The sequence below is a fragment of the Carettochelys insculpta genome, chromosome 29, assembly GCF_033958435.1.
Source record: "Carettochelys insculpta isolate YL-2023 chromosome 29, ASM3395843v1, whole genome shotgun sequence".
Lineage (NCBI taxonomy): Eukaryota > Metazoa > Chordata > Testudines > Carettochelyidae > Carettochelys > Carettochelys insculpta.
This window is the reverse complement of record NC_134165.1, coordinates 11109015-11135238: the sequence shown is the minus strand read 5'-3', so window position 1 is coordinate 11135238 and position 26224 is coordinate 11109015. Positions and strand designations below refer to the sequence as shown.

Here is a 26224-nt window from a genome sequence, read left to right as displayed (position 1 = left end):
CTCAAGTGAGAGCAGCCACACTGCAAAAATAACACTCCAGCTGCACAGAGGGCTTGTGCTAGCAGCTGTAGCCCCCAGGAATGTAGGGGCAAGTGCTTTTGAGGATGTTTGTATCTGTGAGCTGCCTAAACTTAGCAAATCAAGGATTTGCTTCTCAAGAGAGCCTCTGGTGTCCTGAACTGGAGGGGGCTACTACGGTGCAGGCGTGGCCAGCACCTCCACAGCCTCTCCTTTCATCCTCCCTCCACTGCCTCTCCCCTCTGTGCTCTGCCCCCATCCCTTCTCCTGCTACACTTTTGCCCCTCTCCTCTATCCTGTGCCCTGGCTCCTCCTTTCTTCTGTCCTCACCTCTGCCCCGTTGTCTGCCCCCCCCTTCTGCTGCCTCCAGCCATCTCCCCTTTCTTCTGCCCCTGCCCCTTTATTTGCCCCACCCCCTCTCCTTTCTTCTGCCCCTGCCCCTTCATTTCCCCCACCCTTTTCTGCTGCCCCCACCCCCTCTCCTTTCTTCTGCCCCTGCCCCTTTATTTGCCCCACCCTTTTCTGCTGCCCCCACCCCTCTCCCCTTTCTTCTTACCCCTCCTCCTCCTCCGCCCCCTCCCTTCCGTCCCTCCATTGCTTTCTCTCTCTCTCCACCCCCTTCCCACTTTCGCCTATTGTCCCCCGTCCCCATGCAGCAGCGGCTGGGATGTCTGTGAGCGCGCAGCCTGCGGGTGGCGCTGGAGCCCACCGCCTTCCCTGCGGCACGAAAGACGCTCTATCTCCGAGGAACCCGTTCGCGCTCTATGCCTGCTCTATGGTCATGTGGCGGTGGACGCTCTGCCCCGCGCGTCTCTATGGTGTGGCGGGGTCCGTTTCCGGGTCAGGGCGGGGTTGAAATCGCCCCGCTCTTCGCCACCCCCTCCCAGACCCGCCGAGGCCGCCGCAGCAGGAGCAGCAGCCGCAGCCCCTCCGCCCTCCTCCCGCCGCCGCCATCCCGCCCGCCCGTCCCGGCTCTCTCCCTCCCCCCGTCTCCTCCCTCCCCCGCCGAGGGGGCCCCTCCTCCCTCCGCCCGCCCCGGAGCCCCCCGCCGCCCGCCCTCCCTCCTCCCGCTCCCCCCTTCCCCGTCCCTCCGTCTACGGAGCGGCCGACCGGCCGGGCGCTTGCCCCTCCCCCCGCCGCCAGGTAAGGGCGCGGCCCTCGGCGCCGCTCGAATCCCCGGCTTCGCGTAGCCCCGCTCCCCGCCCACCCCTTCGCCTCGCCCGGCTGCGGCGCTACGCCAGCCCGAGGAAGCGCCCGCGGCCTAGTGAGGCCTACTCCGAGTGCGTGTGTGTGCGTGCGGCGCGGGGGGAGGGGCGGCGCTGCTGCTGCGCACGAAGGCGGCGGTGAGAGGAACAGGCCGCGAGGCGAGGGGGATGGGGGGGGCAACGAAGGAGGACGCGGGAGGGAGGGAGGGAGGGAGGCAGGCGGCGGCGACTCTGCGTCACATGGCGGACGCCGGAGAGCTGGGCCGCGGTGGGGGAGGGGGGGAGGCGCCCGGAGGGGGAAGGGCTGCGGGGGGGCGGGGGAGGGGAGCCTGCCTGGTTGGCGGACGGGGCGGGTGGCTTCTCCTCGGCCTGTCTGCGCGCTGCAGGGCCCCGCTTCCTCGAGGCGGCTCCGGATCCGGACCTTCTCTTCCCCCCGCCCCCCCCCCGAGCTGTGCGGGGTATGGCGTGTTACGGGGGAGGGGAGGCCGAAGAGACGGAGTAAACAGCCCTATTGCGGGAGGCGAAGCAATGGCGGTGGGAGGGAATTGGAGTAAAGATCCCAGGGTCGCCGTTGAGGACAAATATTGTGGAGAGGGGAAGGGGAAGTCCTGGCTGGGGCCGCGTGGAAAGATTTGAGGCGTAACGTCGAGAGGGGGTAAAAGGTAGTTTTAGCCCCTTACTGTCCCAGGGGGTTGTCCCCCGCCCCCCCCCCCCCCCCCCGCATCCTGCAGCAGGAAGACGCGGATGAAGCAATAAGGAGCTTAAAAGCTCCTGAAATCGGACATAACTCCGCTTGCTGTTACGACGACGGATTTTTTTCGAATGTTGACTTCTTTTAAAAAAAAAAAAAAAAAAAAGTAAATTTTTAGATGTGCCTCGGATGGAGAGAACTAGCTTACCAGGTCCTCCCCGGAGGAGCCGTTTTTAAATACTGGTAGTGACCACCTCTGCTGTGTGTTTTTTTTTTTTTAATAATAAAAAAAAAAAATTTCTTTGGGTCTGTGGGGCTAATAGTAAGGAAGTGTCAGGGCACCTGAATGTGAGGCAACTCCCTTCCAGATAATTAAAATCACGAATTATACTCTGGTTCCTTGCTCCTCTCTGTGCTAGTAATGAATGGAGACCTCACCATTGACCTACCCTTCCTAATCTAAAATCCATACATGAGCACTTGAAAGATTTTTTTTTTTTTAAATGGTATTGATTGGATGTTTCGTGTTGTTTGATCTAAATTTCCTGAACTGTTGGTTTAGAAATTACTGTAGTGGGGAGGAGGGTAATAAACTGCAAAAGAATCTGTGGGTGCATAGCATGATGTTAATTTGTGAGGAATGTACTAATTTAGTTGGTGGAAGAATGGGCTGTATTTCTCATGGTAGTAATGCCAGATTAATTTTGTTTTACACCCAATAAACTGGGAAGAGGTGTAATTGTCTGGACAACTCAAAGGACTGAGAATGAAAACTGGGTTCTTTCTTCATCTCTGCTATGGACTTGAAGATCATCTTGTTCATGGGGAATTTCCCCCAAACTAGAACCGAGTTGTCGCCTACTTTATAGCATGTGGGGATTTGTGATGGCATTTTGAAAAGATGCCTGAGAAACCCTTCTACTAGGGTCATAATAGAGAGCTACCACAAACCCAAAGCACGCGCCCCTCACCCCATGAGTTCCAGCTTTCGTATAGAATTAGTCTGGAAATAAAGCTATGCTGTTATAGAGTCCAGTTGGCAAGTTCTGAATTGGGACTGTAGGTCACAACTCTTCCAGGTGAGCTCATGTTAGCGCTCTCCATGTTGGAAGTTGTTGTAGTTAATCTTTAGCACCACTGCTTTGCTGCACTGAAGGCTTGTCTTCACACTGCTTGCATCAGTTAACTAAAATTTAGTTTTTAAAGTTAAGCCAATAACTAAGTTAATGAGTGCAGCGCTCAATGTGACAGGCCTTTAAATTGGCTGTTTACTGGATTATATTTCACTAGTATATGATCTAATTTATCAGTGTTTTTTAAGTTGATTTAGTTAACCTTAGGGCTTGTTTGCCTATGAGCTGTTCTGGAGGAACAGCTTATAGGAATAAAAGTGTTTGTTTTGCTTTTGTCTCCTCTAATTCATTAAACTAAACAGGAATAAAATGCTCTTCTGGATCTAGAATGTCCACATGTCCCATTTATTTTAGAGTAGCTGTTGCTCTTTAAATTCACATCCTGTCTTCACCCGAATTCTCTTGCAAGTGTGAAGCCCTTAAACTGGTGCAAACAAAGCCTTTGAAGGGCGGAGACAGGAGGAGAATGGACAGGGACTTCATCCACTGAAGCTATTAGCCGGCACTGTGGGAGGGAGCTGGAGAATGGAAAGTGACAACTGATCTCTTGGCAACCTTTGGTTCTGCCAGGGTGGGGGTGGGGAATCTTTGCTTGGTTGCTCAGAACACTTTATTCAGCAGATCTGCCCAAGTAAACATAAGAGTTAAGATACTTGGAAACAATTTAAGCATACTACACGCTAGTCTCTACCATACAAATAAATGCATGCAAGTTGAATGACAACTTACAACCATAAATATACTCAAATCTGGTCTGACAGCTTGTCAGTGACACTCAGTTAAGGGACTAATCACTATTTTCAGATTGAGCTAACCCTGCTACATTGCAGTGTGAGTTCACAATACTTGGATTAGTTTGTGAGTTATGTAAAAAGTCGTTAAATGTGTCTACAGTAAATAAAAACAACAAAGATTGTGTTCGGAAAACATCATGAGACATCCCCTTTTCTGTTTTAGTTTCTGTCCCCCAGCGACCAAAGATTTGACCACTGACAAAGCCTGACTCGTCAGAAAACAGCTCAAGATGGACACCGGTGTTATTGAAGGTGGTTTAAATGTCACACTTACCATTCGACTACTTATGCATGGAAAGGTATCTGCCATATCTCTTTCTGTGGTGAAACCGGATTATTGTAAATGTCTTGGAAGTTCTTTTTGTTTGATCAGATCAGTTCTTTATAGGAGTTTTTATTGTAACCCAGTGGGAGCTTAGTAATTAAATAAAGCTCCTCATTAGGAGCCATTAGCTTCTTGATGCTGGGAACAACTTGGCATATATGGCCTGCTGTTGGTAAAAGGATACCTTGTGACTACAGGAGCATAGTTCTTGAAATCTTAATATATCAGTAAAGAAACTACCAGAACTTCAGTGGTGGTGGCTGGGAGCTGTTCTATTAAAGGAAGAAAAAACAACAAGGTATGCACTGTTAACACTGTGTATAGGAGAGGAATTTAGAGTGATGTATGTTGTAAATGTTTCCATTTTATCCTGAGACTCCTAGATTACAAAAGTCATAAGGGACAATTATGTGCATCTAGTTTGACCTCGTGTACAACACTGACCGTGGATCTTTCCCAGACCAGATCTGTTAGAAACCCAGTCTCCACTTAAAAATTGCTGGTGATGAGAATCCCCCATGATCCTTGTCAAGCTGTTCTAATGGCTGTTACCGTTCCTGTTAACTCTTTTAATGCCTTATGTCCAGTCTCCACTCTCATTTTCTGGCCAGGAAGCACCTTCTGTCCCTGCAGACAAAATCATGAGGGAGCGACATGAGTTGTTCTAACCACCTGACTTCTTTAAATAGATTGGTTTTTAATAAATAAGCTTCAGTGATCTTGATCAGTAAGGGAAAAGTTATGCTCCTGTCTCAGAACCCATGTCCTCTAATCTGAAAATACTCACAGTGGGTTTTTTCTTCCCACTACAGGAGGTTGGAAGCATCATTGGGAAGGTAAGTTTTTAAAATGACTCCTTATTTTACATCACTCTTTATCCATTTAGTTCGGTAACCCTAACACCCTCTCTTCCTTTTCTCCCTCATTTCCCACAGAAAGGAGAGTCTGTAAAGAAGATGCGTGAAGAGGTAGGTTCTAGGGAGTGGATGGCCATGAACTGGTCTTTAAAATCAGTTGAAACCCTTTAGTGGCATAGTACTAGGTTTTCTGGGGGGCCTTTGTAGGACGCATAATGCCAGGATTCATAAGTTACAGTTGTATTGACAGCAAATAAGCTGATTGTGGGATGAAAGGCTTTTGGGAAATGTAGTTCTGACCAAGCCTCTGCCGTGATCTAGCAGAGAGGAGCTAAGATGGCTGCCAGAGATCAGAGGAAGGCTAAGTGAGGGGTGGAGTTCATGTTATGAACCTGGACACACAAGTCCTAGGTCTCATTGTGCTAGGCACTGCACACAGATAATGTAATGAACTGTTGTAACATTACCTGCTGCCCTGCCAGTCCCCTGGGGACTTGTGATGTCAGTTCCATTAGTGTAGCATTTCTGCTTTTGCTTTGTTCCTTCAGAGTGGGGCCCGCATTAACATCTCGGAAGGGAACTGCCCAGAACGGATCATCACTCTTGCTGGACCGACCAATGCCATCTTCAAAGCTTTTGCTATGATCATTGATAAACTGGAAGAGGTGTGTGTCCCTACTCTGCTGGTCTCTAGCCCTAGTCCTGGGAATAATGAGGAAAGTGCTTAATTACTCTTATGCTAATAGGAGTTAAGACTTTCCAGCTAAAACCTCTTTAGATAGAGATGTATTGTTGTGGCCAACCAAAACTGCTGAAGTCCAACATATTACTTTAAGTCAAACACTTCAGAGCTCTTTCAAGCAAATGCAGTATAGCTAAGGCTTGGGTCAAGATTGTTGTGTGGAATGAGGCATCCTTGCTATGATAGGGCAGGTGGTAAGTTAGGGGGCATAGATTATAGGTGGGTTGCTAGTTTAACAGCTGGCACAGGCTGCCCAACTTGCAGCTTTGGTAGACTGGGTGGTTGCAGAATTGCAAGGGTGTAAAACATGCCCAGTCTGCTTCAAAATCCCCAGTGTAACTAATGAAGTTGCAGAAGCCTGCTGTGGCAATGAGTGTTTCAGCAATGCCTGGTAGATGTTTGTGGTGGACTGGGGAGGACACTTGCTCTGTAGCCCTCTGTGCCAGCATGCCTAAATCACAATGGCCATAAAGCAGTACTGATTTGGGACAGAAGGCTTAAGTGTGGCTATTTTCAGTCCTACCTAATGGTTGCCGTGCCCGCCTGCACCTCTGGCTAGCCCTTGAATTCATTTCTTGGGCAGAGCCCTCAATGGTACAGGCAAGTATCCAGCGTTGTCAGACCAGCTTTGTCCTGGCAGTGCTGAACATGCTAGTAATTAGTTGCTCGTCGTGATGAAGGCCATCAGGTCTTTGTGACCCGGTCAGGCAGCTATTTCAGAAGGTATAACCTTCCTCTGTTCCAGCAGTCCTAATGAAGTGCTGTCCCACAAGGTGACATGGTCTCTTCCTGGCACCTAGTGAAAACTGAAGCAAAAAGCTTTGACGGCTCGTGATGTTAGCCTAGCCCGGGAACAGATGTCCTTCAGCAGGATGGGAGGCTGCCAGCTTGAAGGCTGAATTTATTAAATCAATAAATTAAAAAAAAAAAAAAAGCCAAATGTCAATGCTTAGCTATTTGTCTGAAGCCAGATAGGCTCTTATCTATTCAGAGCACTGTCCTTGCCTGGGCTCTGCACTTGGTGAGTGACTTTCACTTTTGAGATCCAGTGCCCAAGCCAAAGGATGAGCCTGGAGCCACGTGTCAGTAACCTGAGAACACTGGTCCCATGCCTGGGATAAGGCTCACTTGCAAAGGCTGAGCTGCTGCCCTTGAGCAGTGGAAATGTCCCACTGTCACCCGGGGGGGAACACACAGCTGAAATGGAGATTGCTATTAAGCATAATTTGGCAATCCTAGGAGCTGCTTGTGTGCATCTGACCCCTGCAGCTCATAAGAGGGAGGGGGAGCAGACTACTGGATTGCTGGGCTAGAATTCCACTGCACAGGCAGCATATCGAGAAGTAATCTCCCTAGCTTTTAGTTTCAGACTCCTGAGAAAAGAGGCCATTGCTTTATCCAGAGCTAATTTGACCAGCAGCAGCCCACCTTTGCCTTCTAACCACCAATACCAGTTCCTTTATGTAATAGCTCCTAGGTTGGCTTTCCTTCAGAGATTAAAGGATCAGATTGCTGGGTAGTATCTAATCATACTCTTGTAGCTTCACATGGAACTATAACCCTTATCTGCAGGGTCCACAGTGCAGCCCCAATCAAGCCGTTCTGTGCCCTGGGTACCTTCTGAGATGTAAACCTCTTGATGGTAACCATCTGAACAGCTAGGTGGCCATATGTGTAAAAGGAGTCCCCTTGAAGTTCTCAGTGTTGGGGTCTGAGAGCAGCTGATCTCCAACTAATGCAAGCGTGCTTTGGGGCTGACTTGGAAACTGTGGGCCCTTAAGCCCTTGTGTAGACCATGAGAAAAGAGTTACCAGTTGGTGGGGAGTATGACAGTAGTATTGACCCACTACTGGGTGGGTATATGCTTTTGTAAGACGGTGTCTAGTCTGACTTTAAACAATGGATTGTGGTGATCTGGTCTGGCCTCAGCCACTCCTGTGGTTGGCCTGTAACTGTGTTGAAGTTCTCAGATTTTGACTTGAGACTAGAGTCCACCATTTGCTCCAGTTGAAACTAGCAAGTGAGCCGTGCTGCAAAGGGAAACTCCCAGATCTCTGCCAATCTGACCAGGGGAAAAATTTCCCCCAGTATGGCAATGAGTTATGCCTTGAGCAAGTCCAGCAAGTGGGTGTTGTCCATACATTGGTAAGTTTTTTGTTTTTGTTTTTGTGTTTTTTTTTGTTTTTTTTTGTTGCAGCAACTCGGAACTACTGGATATTGTTGCTGTTAGCTGTCACTGATGGGGCATTTATCAGTGTAGATCTCTTACCATCCTTTCCATGAACAGACCAGGTTCAGCCTTAAAGCATAATTTATTGTTCTTAAACCCCAGAATCTCCCTGCAGAAGGCAGTTCCGGAACCTCACTCCTCACAGGGCTGCAAGCCTTAATCTAACTTGAAGCTTAAATTTACCCATGGCTGGTTTATACCTACCTCTTCTTGTGCCAACACTGACTCTTGGCTTAAAAATAACTTCTCTTCCCCTGTTGTTCATCTCACTGATGTATTCACGGAGAGCACTGCTGTCTCCATCCTGCAGTTTGGTAATTTAACAAAGTTCCTTAGTCTCCAGGTCAGTTCTGCTCAGTACTTGCATGGGAGAACTCTACGGCAAACTTGGGATGCTGTCTGGAGTGTTCAGACATTGCCCATGCCCTGGTATGCTGCCTCAGATGGCTAAAGATCTCAGCGTCCTCCTTGCAAGGAATGGTGTCTGAGCTAAACTCCAGTTAGGGTTAATTTGTCTCCTCCCTTCTCCCTGCAGTTTGTGGGGTGTTGGTTTCTCAAGTAGTACTGTTACAGTGAAAACAACTCCCTTGCTGCCCCTCACATGTGTGATACCAGATTTTGGGTGCTGGGATCCTGCTTCTCGGAATTGAGGGCTGTATATGGTATGATCAGATCATGGGCTATGCCTGGGTAGATTAGCAGACTTCCAAAAAGCTGCAGTCCCGAACAGTCCTTCTAAGTAACTCTTCATCATTTCAGGACATCAGCAGCTCCATGACCAACAGCACAGCTGCCAGCAGGCCCCCTGTCACCCTGAGGCTTGTGGTACCTGCCAGCCAGTGTGGTTCCCTCATTGGAAAAGGAGGCTGCAAGATCAAGGAGATAAGAGAGGTCTGCACGTTGTTACATGTGGGCTGAGTGCTGCTTTGAAAAGTTCATTCCACTAATAGCCGACCATTCACTTTTGCCCTCCCCCTGCCACAAGTGCTGGGTTGAATACTACATAGTAAAGATGTGGCATTGTCCTGCCTCGAAAAACACCTGATATCTTTAGTGCTTGTGAAATTGAGACCAATACAGTTGCTGGAGTTGGGTACGTCTGAAGGACCCATCCTGCCTACCCTCCCTGGGCCCCAGCTCTGCTAGTGCCCCTCAGTCTTGGCCGCCTCCATTAAAATGCTGCTTTCAAATGTTGGGGGAGCAGGTGCAGGACTGCTTGGTTTCAGTTGAGAGATGTGCAGTGTACTTGAGGAATGACTCCAGTTAATTAACTTCACCTCTTTGTGCTTCCACTTCTCCACCGCCAAAATGGAAGTGAGGGAATGTGAGACTTATGCTTGTAAAACACTAATGTGCCAGGTCCTGGGAACTAAAAGATTAATCCACTTTCACTGTTCCTAGAGGTGGTATCCACTTACACTAGAGTTAAACTTTGCCTTGATGTGTGTTTTGGCCCTGGGGTTCTAACTGCTGGATAATTCCAGTAGGGGCTAAACCACTTGACAGGCTGTATGGAGGGTGGGTGGCTCTGAAAGCATGGGGCTAGTTGCTGAGAGGCCACTGGATACCATGAGATCAGAGTGGTGTGCCTGACTGTCTATTTTTAATCTTAAACTTTAAGAGCACGGGGGCACAGGTCCAGGTGGCTGGAGACATGCTGCCCAACTCAACTGAGAGAGCGATCACCATTGCTGGGATACCACAGTCCATCATCGAGTGCGTCAAACAGATCTGTGTGGTCATGCTGGAGGTGAGCTCCCATTGGGGTGGGGAGGCACGCATGCTGGCAAAAGGCTGTCTCCTGACGCTCCGTGTTCATTCCCAAGAGTTTAATGAAGGACAAGCTAGAGGCCATTAGCCTTTTAATCTGGCTGTTGCCTGCGATGGTACTGAAGAGAAACTGGCTTGAAATCCCCTCCCGCTCGACAGCAGAAAAATGGGTCCCACTTGAAATGGTGGCAGGGGCCTTGTAGGGGCAGGAGAGGAACTGAGGATTGTTGTAGGGTCAGTGTTCGGTTAGAACTTAATCTTGCTCACGCTGAGGTTGAGATGAGCATGGCAAGAAGCTGCCAGCTGTGAAGAAGCTTTGTTAGGTATCTTCAGCTTCTCTAGTCAGAGGTAGCTCCTACCAGTAATTATGGCTTCACTCCAAGAACTTTTTTGTTCACCTGGCTAGTGCCAAATACCATGGCTGGTCCCTGATGCTGTGTTCCTATTGCAACTTCTCTTTTACGTTGAGTGGGTCTTGTGACATGAGCCCTGGAGGCTGAAAGGATGGAGAAATGAACTGCCTCTTGTAAGTCTAGTAGCTCTAACCCAGAATCTGAATCACTGACAGGGTTTTTGGACTGTTGCAGGTTGTAGAAGGCTGGGTTCTAGGAGCTGCCCTTAGATTAAAGAGATCCACTGCCCAGATCTGCAGTATAAAGTAGAGGCATTTCAGCATTGGGGGGAAATCCTTAGCTGTGATTTCTGTTTCACTATTCTAATCTTTCCTCTCCAACTCTCCTGTAACCCAGTCTCCCCCGAAGGGTGTTACCATCCCATACCGACCCAAGCCATCCAGCTCTCCAGTCATCTTTGCAGGCGGTCAGGTAAGGCCCTTCCTCTAATTGCTGGGCATAGGGTGTTGGGAGAGAAGGTGACCTACCATGCTGCTACACTGCTAGCACACATCAGCCTACTCTATGCATGCTTGTCAGCCACACTGCCTACCTGGCCAGCCTAGGATGACCTCTGCTGCTTTTATTGGATTCTTCTGGAGGCTGCGGGAGCATTCAACGGCTTCTTCGCTTCCAGTGAGCATTGGGCGCTCTGGGGAACAGAAAGAATTACTAATAGAAAAGGGGGTGAAGGGTCAGGGAAACCAGTTCAGTTTTTGTACTGGGTGCCAGGTCAGATCCTGTATGTGACATTCAGACAAACAGATTAAACAGAAGTTGTCTCGTCTCTTTGGGCACTGCTTGAAATTTGGTGTTAGCTGGGCGGCGAGTCGACAGCAGAATGAGAAATGACACCCTTCCCAGTCCTCACCCTGAAGCAGCAGGGGTTAATGTTTTACAAGGACAATCCCTGGGGAGTGAGGGATAAGTTGAAGTTTAAACCAGGGAGGAGGAAGGATTTTCGGCAGATGGTGCAGGTGTCTCATTCTGAAACAAGACCATGGTTGTCGTAGTCAGTGTGGACTCAGGGCACACTAACAACTTCAGTGACATGTGGATTGTGGTTGTCATGTCCCAGGGCACAGTGTGCCTGATGCAAGGCACTTCTCGGTACAGTCCTGCGTGCTCTGTAGTTATGAAGCAAGGGTGTTTTTTGTGGCTGTTACGGGTAGGGCAGGACTCCTAATGAGACGGGATGGTGAAGCCTCTTATCTCTGAATTTTAAAACTGTGGTTGGAAGAACTTGTTCAGGCAGATTGTGAGGAGTTAGTCACTTGGATGCTTCAGACTTGTTCTGCAGATAATTGCATGTGAATAGTTTCTCCACCAGTTAAAGGGAGACACTTGTGTTGGTGTCGAAGGGGGGTGGTAGTGGTGGAATGTGTTACACTGGGAAGCCCTGGAATACCACACTCTGAAAATACGCGCAAGATGGCACTCCAGTATAGCTCCATGCTGGAAAGGGTCCCATAAGGCAAATGAGATACTGGAGCAGTTCATTTAAAATATAACCCTTCCATATCGCCCAGGGAAGGCATTGTACAGAGCAGAGGCTTATACAGATAGGAAATAGTGCCTGATGTGCATGAATACATCAAGGTAACTGATTGATGTAGCAGCTGTTCAGTGGGATAGGCACTTCTCACGTAGCTCTAGTTCTAGGGAAAATATGCCATATGTATTGGGATAGCCTGCTGTTCTCCGACCAGTCTGGGCCTGGAAGCAGTTCGAACGTGTTCTTGTCACTTGGCCCCACCCCTTCCCTTTCCTCCCCATCTGCCCCTCAGTTCCCCACTCTCCAAAGGCTTTGGCAGCTGGCTAGGCAGCGCTGTGCCAGTGGAGTGGCCCCCGGGAGGTGATCAAAAGGCATTGTGGCCCAATTCTTTGGCTCTTGTGAACAAAGGACTGCACTGGCGGTTAACCTTGCAGCATGCGAGTGGGCGGCCCTGCCACTAGAGCGGTGAGGAGCAGGTTCTTTTGTGGCCGCCTTCCGCCCCAGGTGCACCCGGAGCAAGACTCACCTTCCGGCTGGCTCCCTTGCGAGCTCGTGATGGTGTTTCTCAGTGGCAGCGCCGCTAACTTGCAGCTCAGAGTGAACCGTGAGTTTGGCTAGCCAGGGTCAGCCCTCTGAACCAGAGTAATGTCTGTGTGACTTTCGTATTAGCGGAAGGTTTTGGATTGACAGCCCTGGAGACTGAAGTCCTCTAATTTATCCACAGGACAGGTACAGCAGCGGCAGTGCAAGCTACCCCCACACCGCCCCATCAATGTGCCTCAACTCTGACCTGGAGGGACCACCTCAAGAGGTGAGAGGGGAGTTCAGTCTCCATGGCCCATTCAATCCTTGGCCTCTCTGAGACTGCCAACAAGGGTGGCAAAAAGTGCACTGGCCTCTTTTGTACTGTGGACTCCTGTCCACTGGGAATTGGATTAAGGCCCCCAGCGTCTCCACACAAGCCACCCAGCAGCCATTGCATGGGAACAGCTTGCTCGGGCCCAGCCTGGGCTGCATTTCTTGCAGCGACTTGGAAATGAGAGGTGGTCCTTCCTTTAGCTGCCCAGTCCCTGTGCAGTGACTGACCCACTGTGGGTAGTTTCAGTAGGACTCTGAACTCTGGTTTTCTTCACCTTTAATCTAAAAAGACACAGAACCAGCAGGTCAGGCTCTTAGCTCTGTTCTCCAAATGCCTTTGCATCTGCTAGCATGGTTAGCCAGCTCCCAGCGTCGCCTTCAGTGGTAGTGTCCAGTGCTATTGAGTTTGTGGAGTAGTGAGAATATAAAAGCAGGCTGTGGGATGAATAGTTATTTCCCAAAATACCTTCAAAATCCATGGGTGTTGAAGGGAAGAGAGCTTTTTCCTTTCCGTGGGGATGTGTGTGTGCAGGGTAGGTGGGTTAGAAACAGTCTGACTCTCCACTGTACATCTTCACCAAGAAACCCTTATTCTTGTGTCTGATTCTTCTTGGGGGAGGGTGGGGGTGGGGACACCAATCATCTCCTCGCCTTGTTCCACATACACACAGTTCGAGAGAACCTCCCCTTCAGAAACTGCTTGTTGCAGTGTTCTGTCCCATTTGCCCTCCTCACCCCCACCCACAATTTTCTTCACTTTGGCTCTCTGGCTTCCTGGCTGGTTGAAATCTGTCTGTCACTGGGTGGCTGTCCAATGGTTTTTAATAGGACTGTTTTCCTCCTTTTGTAGGCCTATACCATTCAAGGACAGTATGCCATTCCACAGCCAGATGTAAGTTTTGTTTACACTTCTTGTCTTGAAATCATCCCTTCTCCCTTCCAAAATTTCTCCGTGCTTTCTCAATGCTAACAGTCAGCTCGGTCTGAAATCGGATCTGATCTTTAAACAAATTTAAAAAAAAAACAAAAAAAACAAAACCCCTCAAATTTATTTGCACGTCTTTCAGTCAGTTTCAAATCAATCTGTGCCCCCTTTCCTCAGTCATGCGTCACATGCCGACACCTTGAGCTTGGTGCTTTCCCCAAGCTCCCAGCTCTCCCCTCTTCCAATCTGGCACAGAACAAAACCCATAAAGAGAAAGCGAAACAAAACAAACAGCATGGTATACTGTCATTGTGGTTCTCAGGGCAGGGCATGGGACACCTGGTCTAGCAAGCTGAAGAGGGTGAGCAGTAATGCTGTCTCCACGTGATGCTAAATGCAGCAAATCCTCAGCCGTGTCTGAAGTGGTTGCAGGGCAGGGGCGGTGACTGGGTGGAAGATTGGCTAAGTCTGGGCCTCCAAGTACTCTCACGTTTGGCAGGGGTAAAGAAGCCGTTACTCTAGCTGTCCTGGTGTCCTGACTTGTGGTGTGAGCATCACCCTTCCTTGTCACTTTGATGCAGAGATAGGTGGATGTACTCCTGACTCAAGGCAGGGTTAAAGAGGCTGATCTTGGCTCATGGCATAGCTAGTGCAGAGAAAAGAAGGCTAGACACAGCTGAGCGCCTAGGATTTATTGATGGGTGGGAGGGTATGGAGGCTAAACACTCTATCCTGGTCTCCTTCATAACATTGCTCTATCTTCCAAATGCTTGACAGACTTCTGCATGGTGTGTGAAGCACCACTGCACTCCTGTCTGTTTACCCTCCGTCTGTGTTTTCCCTGGAGCATCCCTGTTGTAATGACTGCACATGTCCTCCATTAACCAGGGGCACTTGGGGCTGGGCATTGGCTTTGCACCTGCAGTGCTTTCTTCCTCCCTTCCACACTCATCTCTGCACAGGGAAAGCCTTGCTTACCCAGCTGTCTCCTGTCCCCGCCCCCGGGGTGGGCCTCTTGGGTAATTGATGCCTGTTTTTGTGTTGAATGCGTACTCTGACTCCAGACAGGTTGAGCCTATGGAATGCCTAACATCTGCCTCTTCTTTCTCTTTAGCTGACCAAGCTGCACCAGTTGGCAATGCAACAGTCTCACTTTCCAATGTCTCATGGCAACACTGGATTCAGTGGTATGGACATTCACTATTTCTTCTGTACGGTAGCACGGGCCCAAGCACAGCCCATGAGCCATCGCTTGGCCTCTGTCATGCAGCTTCATGGTTTAATCTTCGCTAGTGTCTTAATGTGTATCCGAACCAGGTACCATTTCTTCCAAACACCTTTGGGTCCCCCTATGATGAAGTGGGGCAGCGTGCCTGCTAGGTAGGCAGGGCTTTCATGTTGCTTCCTTCACCGCATTCTCCACAGCTCTGCCAACACACCTCACATCTAACCTGCTGCTACACCTTCTCCCCTCCGGCTATTCCAGTCCTGAGCAGTCAACTGCTGAGTGTACCAAACTTGTTTGTAATATGGCTAAGATGTCCGTCCGTTAAGGCTTTAGGCTGAAACCACCAAACTCATTGTCACTTGTATCTTAACAGGCATTGAATCCAGCTCTCCAGAGGTGAAAGGCTATTGGGGTAATGATTAAAAACACACAATCTGTAGTATTCTATTGTATATTAATTCTGGTTAGTCTTGTTCCCCTTTGGGGGGGGAAAACATGCCCCGGGGGCTAAAGGAGTTGGGGAGGAGCTTGATCGTGCTCAGTTCATCCTCCCCAGCAAAGCCCCAGCTGGAATCTCCTGCCATGGAGAGCAGAATTTCCTAGTGATCAGTCAGTGTTAACCTAACACATCCCTCTAGTGGGCTTCTGATGGCTCCTAACCTCTCCTCATGGGGAGGGGAATTTTCCCATAGTAGTTGCTAGGCTGGGTCAGATCTGTCACCCGCAGTTTTTGGTGGCAGAGCCTGTTGCTACAAACCACTCCTGGTGGTGCACCTCACCATCACGCTGTGGTGGCCATGAGTTGGGAGGGGGTTTGCTTTCCTAGCCCTCGCTGCGATTCCTGATGCCTGGAGGACTCAAGCCCCTATTTCAGTACTGGATCTGAAAGCACCCCCTCAGAGGCTGTTAGTGATGGCCACAGCTGGCAGCCAGCTGGCCTGGACTCTTCACTTAGCCTGATCAGCAGTAGGGGTGTGTAGGAGCCTGTTGTGCCAAACTGAGGGTGAGATTTGGCAAGGGTGTCCTTTGCCCAGTCTGTCTCCAGAACTGACCGGACCCCCAGCTAGCTGGCATAGGGTCTCCCACTGTGCTGTCCTGGGGCAGGGTAGAACAGCACTTCCAGAGCTGGCAATTGAGGGTGGTCTGGTTCCAGTGAGCATGGGAGCCACATGATTGAACGGAGCCCATGTGGCTAATGTGCTGCTCTGTGACTGTCCTGACCGGAAGGAAGATACGGTGGCACATCTCCAGGGGCCAGGTTTGCGGGTGGTGTTGGAGTAACTCTTCACAGCTTGTTCTTCTCTTCCTGTTAAACCATCTTCAAGGTAGCAGCCTTTGCTACTGGAATCATTGCTGGCTTGACCGGTCAGGTATCTAGTCGGCACCAGGATGCCCAACTGCCTTGTATTAACCTTGTCTCGGTCTCTTCCTGTCTTTTAGCAGGCTTGGATGCATCTGCCCAAACTACTTCTCATGAACTCACCATTCCAAATGATGTAAGTATCCCGCAGGGAGCATCTGGGGGTGAGGGGCAAATCTGCAGCTGGTCAGGCTCATGCTGCAATCAGAAAGCAAATTACTTCCCTTAGAAATGGAATGTGTGTGGCTCCGCAGGTTTTTTAGTGCTCATCTGGCCTGGCTGTACAAAACAGGAACAGACCTGACGACAGAGCTTCTGATTTTCTTGATACAGGCTGTTCCACAGCTGTCCTGTTTAGTAGGAAGGAGGTATCCTGTCTAGAGAAACTGCTGATACCACCTCCTGCCCCTGCATCTCAGGGGTCACCTGGTGTGTCTAAGCCATCTCTGAGGTGCCTCGCACCCATTTTCCAAAGCCCTCAAAGAATGGGAGACCTGTGTGTGCAGAGAGTGGCTAATTAGAACAGCTACCAGAATACATTAATCTACCAAAGTCTTTCTGGAACTGTTGCAATTCCCTAGTCTCGCCCAAAAGCAGGTTTGTTGTTAAATGGCCTTGATGGCCGCAAGATTCAAACAGCACTTGTGGTGATTTCACAGTTAACACAAGTTGGTAAAAAGCCAGGTAAGTGTCAAATGCTCATGGCGTGTCAGTAGTAACTAACACAGGCACCTGCCATTTGGAGCCCCTGTTTCAATGGGGGCCTTCCCCTCACTGGCTGCTTCCCCCCCTTGTGAGTTGTGCCCACACTAGCAGCCCGGGGTGTGTGTGTGGTTGTCTTGTTCCCAAAGAAACTGGGATGTTAAACCTCATTGGCTGACCTAATTTGTAATTAGAAATGCTTTCTCCTTCAGCTGATTGGCTGCATCATTGGGCGTCAGGGCGCCAAAATCAATGAGATCCGCCAGATGTCTGGGGCGCAGATCAAAATTGCCAATCCAGTGGAAGGATCTACTGACAGGCAGGTTACCATAACTGGATCTGCAGCCAGCATTAGCCTGGCCCAGTATCTAATTAATGTCAGGTAAGTCTCCAAATGGCTGGTTGTCTCAATGCATGTGGGGGCGGAGCAGCATGACTGTGTTCTGCATTCTAAACTAGAGCGGTGTCAGTATTTCGTCTGCTCACCTGGCTGGGTTGTAACTCTTTGGAGTGGCATCCCTCCTTGTATTGCAGAGGGCATAGGCAAATCAAGCACATGCATCACTGACTTATACAGTGCACCATTCCCTCCTTCCCCCAAACCGGAGTCAAAACCAGTTCTTTTGTTCCCCAGGATGCCATCTCCTAGAAGGTGGAAGGTTTAGAGCTGTCCTAGACTGGATTAAAGAATTTAATGCAGATCCTTGAGTTTATTTTGACATTTTCCTAAAGCTGTGGGAGGTGGTTATTCCTCCCCAGTAAACCAGCCTGGGATAGATTCAGGGAAGGAATAGGTAAATAGAGATCCAGAAAGATGCCTCCTTTGTCTGTGGTAAGGCTAGAAAGTGACTAGTCTGATCATCTATTTTGTTGTCAGTGTACTGGGTTCCTGAGCATGGGGTGAGCTTGGTAGTGTGCCACTCAAGGAAATCTGTTTTTGGGAGCTCTCCAAGAGGCGCACATGCTAGTTAGCAGCAGTTCTTGGCTAGCAGCTTTAAAGAGGAAGAACAAAGGAACTGGTCCCATCCCTGTGGCTCTGCTTTAGTTTAAAATCACTGTGGAGTTCCCTATTGCTCTGGCTACTGGCAGAGTCCTGGGCACTAGATATTTTCTGTCAATGCTTCCCTGGGCTGCCATCTGTAGCCATATGAGCTTCAAGCTGCTGCTGAAATCTGCGGTTGTCAGGTGGCAGCACTCACTGCAGCAAGCAACTGCTGCAGGTTTGCACAGGCTTCCTCAAAGAGCTGAGCTGGCACTTGGCCCTACGCAGTTCTCCAGCTGATCAGATGAGCTCATGAGGCTAAAGTAAAAAGCATCAGCTTAATGGAGAACTGACTTGCCTCCTCTAAAAACCACAGGCAGAGCAGCTGGGCATGCATGTCCTAGATTCTCTTCTCTCCCTTCCCCCCCGCCCCTTGCAGCCTGCTGCAGTTATGTCTCTAGCTATGAAGGTCTAGGGCCCAACTCTGACTGGCACCTATAGGGTGGCAGCATTGAGCTCTGCTAATGTTAAATTGATCCCTTGGTTCCTGCTAGGCTCCATACGGTCTTATGGGTGCGCTGTGCTTTGACCAGTCACAGTACAAGTGCCAGAGACAGCTGTGCCTGGCTTGTATTTGCAAAACTGTCATGGAATAGGGTCCCTAAGCATTTAGATCCTGTTTGGGATGATGCCCTGCCTTGCCTGTTTTTGTGGGGGGGACTTAGCAGCTGCTGCTTTGGTGGTTCGTGTGGCTTGTTGCTTGAGAAGTAAGATTAGGACTTACGTACTGCAGTGTCAGCCCTTACGTAGAGTGACACCACAGCTCCCTTGAAGTCAATGATTGTCTTGCCCCTGACTTCAGGGGACTGTATTTTGCTCAGGTACAGACTAGCTTGAATTGCCCTAGTTCTCACCCAGCCCAGCAGTCTGTTCCTCAGGAAAGCAGCACTTTTTGCCTGGAGCTGTGAAACCACTTCAGATGGCCCAGTGTGCGTGCATGTGAACTGCTGCCACTCTGGAGTTGGCCTGAGATGGGTTTGAGTGGCTGTCCAGGCATCAGTAAAAGCCACCTTTTGGCAATGTGGATTAGTCAGTTGGCAAATGGCGTTGCAGGCAGTCTAATGCTCCTTACAGCAGAGCTTCGAGGGCTGTGACTTTAATCAAGCTTAGACTTGGGTTGTCAGAGCTTGACTCTGTACCTAGTGGGTTGCCTATAGGGGTCTTGATCACCAGTGTTATGTCTGAAAGCTATAGCCAAGTGCTTTCCTTGCATCTCTAACTGAAATTCTAACAAGCCAAAAGAGGTGGCTTTCGTCTTGCTGCCACAGGAGTAGGTCTCCGCTGAGATGCCTGCTCTGTTGCAGTGCTTCAGAGAAACTTGCAGCATGTAAATGGTCTCAGATGGGTATTAGCCAGATCTAAAAAACATGTATCCGTTCAGCAGAGCTAGCTTTGCTGTGACATTAGTGAATGCTGACATAACTTCTCAGCTGTTTCTGTAGTTGCATTTAAATTGATCTGTTGCAGCTGAACATTAGGGGGCGGTTTTTAAAGGTGGTCACTTTATGTTGAACCTCTCTGATCTGGAGCTCTCATCTGGCAACATCCATAATATGGCATGATTTTATTTAGCTGGATGACCACTTATGGGTTTGGCCAAGTTTCCTGTGGGCCTATCCAATTTGTTTCCAGCTACCGGGCCTGGATCTCAGTGTTGTGGTGTCTAGCTATAATTTACCCCAAATGCCTTGTAAGAGCCCAGTAACCAGTGAAAGTGGTGGTAGTGCTGCTAAACAATATTAATCTCCTGTAGTCTGGCAAAGTCTCATCTGACACTGGTTGTGTCCAGAGGGTGCCTGATTTAGAGAGGTTCAACCTGTACAGTGTGTCACCAGTTAGAGGTGCCCCCCACCCCCACACCATTGGTTTTCAGTGAAAAAGGCAGGTACCTGGCTTGATTTGCTTGCTACCTTTGCTACCACCCATCAAAAATCCCTTAGGCTTATTCTGTTCAAGTTCAAATGGCCAAAGGCGCCATCATTAAGGACGGTGCACTGTATTGTTAGCACCAAACAATAACTCTTGATTGTAGACTTAATCGCTGGTTTTCAAATTACTTCTGGGGGAGGCCTTACAGAAAAGGATTCAGTATGGTCTCAGCTGCTAGAAGCGACATCTGTTGATATATGTATTTGAACTGCTTTAATAGTTCTTAAAGCCAAAAGGGACCACTGATTTAGCTAACCTAATTGGTTTGGTGGAATGGGCCATAGAATTTTACTCTGATACTTGCTTCAAACCAATAACTGGCTTAACTAGTGTGTGTGTGTGTGTGCGCACTTACTGTGGGACATGTTTTTAGTGTACAAGGTTTGCGCTCTGTATCTTCCAGTTTTTAAACCAGTTGACTTTTCTGCTGAGCTCTCTCCTGCCTTTGAGCACAGTATAGGGTGAGACCAGCTTGCATATCAGTTATAGACTCCAGCTTGTGTTTGCAACGTAACTTTCTGCCAGGAGCTAGCAAAGCTTGACATGCTCCAAGGCCCTGAAGGAAATGGAGCTGCTTTAGCTAAGAACCCTGAGTGGGTGTGCTGCTGAATTGCCAGGCTAGGCTCATGCTATTTAAGCTGTTTTGTCTCCTGTGCTTTTTTTGTGGTGTTCCCACCCACCCACCTTTTTTTGTTCCTTTTTCCTCTGTTACAGTTTAGAAAGCGCTAAACCCTCCTCCCAGACAGCCTCCGTCACGATCCCTGATCACCTCAGCATCAACCTCTCTCAACCCTCCACCCCTTCTTCTTCTTCCTCTTCCACCACCACCCCCTCGCTTGCGACAGCAGGGGTCTCCGACGCACCCTCCAGCCTCCCCAACCCTCTTCCGACCGCCCCTTGTGTCTCCAGTCTGCTTGGCATGAAACCCGTCCCTCTCCTGGCTCTAAATGTTGTGTCTGCAGCTAAGGGTGCGTCCACCACCTCAGCTATGCCATGTGTTACTAACAAACTGAAAACGGAAAAACAGAGATTCTCTCCTTATTGAGGGGCTGTTTGTGGCAGCAGAGTGGTGTCAGCCTGGGGAAGCCTGTAGAGGAAACTTGGAAGAAGTTTTTTACTTCAGAAAAAAGTGAGCTTGCGATTTCTTAGAATGGTCTTTTTTGTCTTTTTGCTGGTGACCTTCAGTAGGTTGAGACAATTGAACAAGTATTCTAACAAGTCTGGAGTCTAGTGATCTGTTGAATTCCTTGATTTTTATGTAGTCATAGCTATTGCTTTTAGTAGCTCATTTGCATTGCTACCTGAAGAAAATGTGGTAGGAGGGTCTGTTTAATGAATAAAAGTCTCAATTACCTGCATTTTGGTTAAGTTGCTAAAGAGGCTGATCAGCCATACCTGTCTTTTTTGATGTCTGTACTTGTAATAAAGTTGCCACAGAGTATCTGATTGGATAGCTGATTTTTGCTGGGCTGGAGAAGGGGATCAGGAGTACACTTCCCCATGTGACAGGGACAAATCAGTTGCCCCTTGAAACACCCAGTACCCTTTGACCTCAGGTCAGACTATTCAGAGTCAAGCAAGGAGATCAAATGTAAACCTCTTCTCTCCCCCACCTACCCCCCCCCCCCGCCCCCGAGGTGTTGGATTATGACTCCCATGGAGAGGCTTCCTAGACTGCCTTTAGGGGAGGAGAGGTTTTTGTTAGCTCCCTTTAGTTTTCCTCATGGTACCGATTGGAAGATGCTCACTTTCAAGTGCCAGGAGCTAAAAACTCCTGATCCTCAGTCATGCTTTGAGGTTGGCAGTGAAGAACCCCAGCATAGTTTGCATTGCTGTTTCAGTGACAACTGTTCTAGAACAGTGGTCTTCAGCCTCATCATTTGTAGACTGTTAAACAACTTAATAGAAGTGCAGACATCTCACTGGCATTAGACCATCTGTGGGCTATGGATTGAAAACCACTGTTCTGTGGGAATTCGGCCCAAAACCACCCCCTCCACAGCACTGCTCGCGTCCCCATAGAGCACTGAATGGCACTAGGAGGCCTGCCTGAGTTTCAAGCCTCAGGATTTCTTCCCCACCCCAGCGAGAACAAACAAACCAAGGCTTGCAGTCAGGCTAAAACAATTGGTACAGCAGGAGCCATGCAAACTGCTGCTCAGGCAGGGCCATCTTCACCAGTGCTGAGCTCTCAAATGAAGGCAAAACACAACTGCTTTATTCTGTGTGCTATAGAGAACCTACCGATAGCTTTAAAACAGTCACTTCAGTGCCAGTTACGTACTGCCTTTCTGCTTAGGCACAGGTACTCGGTAGTACTGCCTGGTCTGGGTTAGAGATCTTGTACCTTGACCCAAAGACAGTTCCTGCCTATGATTTATTGTGTCCCAGAGCCATTTCATGCCAGTGTGCCCTGGGCATTCCAGCCTGGGAATGACTTGGGACACTCCTTTCCGAGAGGCTCATACCATGTTTTCCCTGGGATTTGGAAATGACCCATTAGCATTTCACCTCTTGAGTAAGTTTCTTGCCTGTCATGGGGGGGGACGGGGACCAGAATGGCTTTTTTTTTTTTTTTTTTATGCTCCTCAGGGAGCTAATGGTTTTTACCCCCTGCAGACAGACCTGTGGTTCCAGGCTCACTCCTGAATCCTCTCAAGGCTCATATGTAAATCCATGGGAGAGCTGATCACTAAGTCATGAGACCGCCAGTAAATGACTAGCTGGTGCTGGCCCAATGACCCTCCAGCCTTCTGTTGCAATAGTTCGGGGGAAGGGAGCAAGACGCACTGAAGTAAATTCCTCTCCTCTCCTGCTAGGCCAAGGATAGCTAGTTAACCCTTCAGACACATCTGAAACTAAATCCTAAGGAAGCCACGTTACTGCCCAGCGTGACTTAGAGCTTGCTAGATTGACGTGAATAAAAGTGGAACTGTTAGCATAGGTTTGGGGGGGGTGGGAGGGGAAGGAGAGATTAGGGCATAGTCACAGGTGGGATTGGCTTGATCCATTGGTGGGGAGCAGTTAAGGGGCTCCTGGATTGACTAGCTGAATTGTCCAGCAGTTCACTTCTGCAGTTTAAATCTCACCTCTAATTTATGTTGTTCTGTGACGTAGCGTAACCACTTTTAGTAAGGATTGTCCACTCTCTGCTCCAGCTTCAGGCCTGTAGAGTTTCTGTGGAGCACTGGAAGGGCCAGCTTCTGGCTGTGCGTGACAGTAACAGCTAGGAGTCCCTGGTCGCTCCCACCTTCCATCACCTCTCCTGTCCCAGACTGGGCATGTGTAAAACAGGCAGGATAGCCTGTCCCTGGGGGGTGGGCACAGGTCCTGTTTGCTGTGGAGTTGCTGTGACCATGGGCAAGTTCCTTAACCTCCTTGCCCTCACCTCCCTTTCAAACTGCTAATGCTGCCTCTCAGTTGCATGTGAGCTCAGTAAGTGGTAGAGGCTCAGCCGCTGTGTACATGGTGGGAGGGCTGGTGTAGAACTGATCTGACCTGGTCAGAGCAGCACTGCAGAAGAACCCATCCCCAAGCAAGGCCTCGTCTGACTGAGGGTTTGTCAGCCAGATGTTGTGGGCTCCTGAAATTTGGCCCTTGCCAGCTCTTCTCTGGGTAGGATCACATCCCTAGGGTTGCTCTGCAGCAGTGCACAGAGCTGCTGTCTCTATTTTCCCAGGGAGTCTGCAGTCCCCAGCTGCTTTTCCCAAGTTCTTGTGGTGCCTCAGTCCCCTGTGAGCAGAGACCAGATTCCTGTGTCCTGCTGACTTGAAGGCACCCTCCAGTTAAGTTTCCAGCAGGCTTACGAAAGGACTCCATATGGGTGATCCCGCATAAGGAGAAGTCTTGCCCAAAGGGCCTTGAGGAAATGCCCTCGCCTGTAACATCACTGCCAGAAACCAAGAGGGTTCTTCCCCTCCCAGCCCAGCAAGGTCCTGCCACTGTTCAGGGCCCTGCAAGATGAACAACCTGTCCATAAAATACACTTGTTTTGAGCACTTAAAACAACACCTACACACATCACAGCCGTCGAGCCAGTGCTGATGTGAGTGAACAGGGCTGGTCAGCTTTGCCTGCTTCGTAGTTAAATTTCCCACCAGTTGTGCCCACGAGACAAGCACTTCTCCCACCCCCTGAAGTATGTGTCTGCCATTGCACTATGCAAGTCCTGGGCTGAAGCATTGGTTGCTTCTCTGGAAAGGGAAACTAATCCTAGTCCCTCAGGCCCCAAGGCAGTGGCTATTGAGTCCGCTGCATGGAACCCCCTTGCATCCTTAGTGGTCTGGCCAGCTTAAACTTGTACAAGCATTGCAGGCTGACGTGTCAGACCACGGTAAGCTTCCTGACTTGGGATTTTGCTGGGCTGGCTGTATCCATGCTGCAGTACTCCCTTCCCATCCAACTCCCTACCCCAGCAGTAATTCTAGGTAGTGGTAATTACTGTGGCTGAATCTTGTGCCTATGTTGACATGAGAGAGATGGCAAACTATTCAGCGAAGCCCTGCGCTGACCAAAGGTGGTAGAGCTTGGCGGGGGGCGGGGAGAGAACTTGTACCTGGTCATGGAATCTGGCTTGATGCATGGTGAGCATCTGCCTTTCTGTGTGGTGCTTGGCTGAGAACTGTCAGGAGTAAAGGATGCTGACTCTGATAGACCAACACCAAATGACTACATCCTGGTGCTCCAGGTCAGCATTTAAAGTAAAAGGATCCTAATGGCTGAGATGCTGAGCGCCTGCCACCGACAAAATGTGTGACGCCAGTCCTCTGCCAAGAGTGCCTTAATATGGCTGGAGGAGCTGAGCAATAGGCAGCAGGCTGGAAAATGTGACGCTTCTCGCATCTTACTCTGGCTGGGGGAAGGAAGTGGGTTTTCTGCTCGGGAGGGAAAAGGGGAAGTTTCATTGAAGGCTGGCTGGCTGGGGTGGGTGGATACTGGAGCAACAGGTGGTGCCTAACAAAGGCTGACACCCAAGAGCGCTTGTAGATCGCACTACTGGGAGTTTCTTCTATGTAGTCTTTCAAGACCTGACATCAGGCAAGTCCTCCTGTGCTGTTAATTCCCACTTAGGCTTCAAGGGCCTTCTTCTAGGGAGCCCAGTGTCAGCCTAGCTGGAAAGTGCTCACCAGTGGCTGGGGATGCAGTTGGCTGACCTTACCCACCCTCTAGCACCTCTGTGGGTGAGGGGGCTTTAATCCTGATGTGCTGATCCCCTTCCAGATATTCATCCCTGCTAATGCAAACCAAATCCATGAGCGGGCTCAGGGCTAGTGATGGAGCGCCAGGGTGGTGATTGATAGAAGCATGCTTCTGGGAGAATGCAGGGCCCCTCTGCCACCAAGGGAGTCCAAAGGTGGCACAGTGCCACTCCCCCCATTGAGTTTGCATCTGTGCTGCAGCTCTCAAAGGCAGCACCTGGTCTTCCAGGGTCTCCTGGGCCTTTCTGAACTGCCTGAGGAGAGTGCAGGCCCAGAGCCGATATTCCAGGCTGGACAAACATGCCCAGACTTGTTGCATGTTTGAAAAAAGTCTGAGCTGTCATCTTGCACCAGCAGGGCCTGTACGCTGCCCTAAAAGGGGCCCAGCCCATCCCTACAGCACTCTGCAGCCTGCGTTGACGCATCATGCAGGTTCTGTGCCAGCATCTCTGTTCTTTCACAGGAAGGAGCTGCTGCTGGAGTCTGGCCTAGTCTCCTATTGCTCTGCAGATGGCCACTCCATACAGTTACTCTTGCACCAGCTTCACAAAGCGCAAACCTGTCTCAACCAAAGGTCTCGACGCATCTTTGGCAACAGCTGCAGAACAAATTTCTCAGCTGCCAGTCATGTGGTGCCTCGCCCAACAGGATCTTGAGCTTCTGGGGGCTGATGGGGCATGCATTGCTGGCTCTTGGGAGCCTGTCACCGATACCCAGCACCCATAGCTTGGGCTAGATGCCCTGGCAGGTCCAAACATGCTACGCTTTTGAAGCCCAAGCTTCAAGTTTGGGCTCCCTCTATCTTTAACGCTTTAGAGTTGCCCTGCTGTAGGTTGAACTGTTGGCTATAGCCGGGGGAGATGTCACATCCCTCATCTCATTGGAAGCTCAGGCAGTATCCTAGGTTGTTTGTGTTAATTGTCTCACCTCTGCTTTGTTCCAGGCTTTCTTCGGAGACTGGTGGAATGGGAAGCAGCTAGGACAATGCAAATGCCTCACTCATTACCCCTTCTGCTGTTCATCCCCATGATCCATCTGTGTAGTTTCTAAGCAGTCAGATTCCAGGTTTTAACTAGTTTGTAAATTTCAGTTTCTACACGCTTTACCCATCCACTCATGATTTTTTTTTTAATTACAGCATTTTAATTCCTTTCTCTGTTCAGCTGTTAAAATGCTGAGATTCATATCTTAGTTTTATAAGCTTTTTTCCCTTTTTTGGCTCATGAAGTTTTCTGTTTGTCATGAAATGTAAGAGTGGAATATTAATACATTTCAGTTTAGTTCTGTAATGTCAGGAAATTTTTCAAAAAAAATAAAAAGATGGACTGGA

At 49.5% G+C, this 26224-nt stretch overlaps 1 protein-coding gene and 1 long non-coding RNA gene across 22 annotated transcripts in view; one reads left to right on the top strand and one right to left on the bottom strand.

Moving 5' to 3' along the window:
- The window catches only part of LOC142003323 (uncharacterized), a 6270-nt gene extending 4607 nt beyond the window's left edge, over positions 1-1663 (bottom strand). The window contains exon 1 of the long non-coding RNA XR_012642810.1: positions 1557-1663. This is a non-coding gene — a long non-coding RNA (uncharacterized LOC142003323). The remainder of the gene's footprint in view (positions 1-1556) is intronic.
- PCBP2 (poly(rC) binding protein 2) lies at positions 951-26224 on the top strand. 21 transcript variants are annotated; one of them, XM_074980169.1, is made up of 15 exons: positions 955-1161; positions 4005-4140; positions 4979-5002; positions 5102-5134; positions 5572-5688; positions 8755-8886; positions 9617-9745; positions 10515-10589; positions 12377-12463; positions 13361-13402; positions 14550-14622; positions 15037-15075; positions 16107-16159; positions 16938-17107; positions 20411-21135. In XM_074980169.1, the coding sequence occupies exons 2-15, from the start codon at positions 4072-4074 to the stop codon at positions 20739-20741; spliced, it is 1374 nt and encodes a 457-aa protein (XP_074836270.1). In that variant the 5' UTR covers positions 955-1161; positions 4005-4071; the 3' UTR covers positions 20742-21135. The 21 variants fall into 21 exon arrangements, with proteins under 21 accessions (XP_074836278.1, XP_074836275.1, XP_074836273.1 ...); XM_074980168.1 differs by having other exon boundaries at positions 16104-16159; XM_074980185.1 differs by lacking the exon at positions 20411-21135 and adding an exon at positions 25838-26224 and having other exon boundaries at positions 975-1161.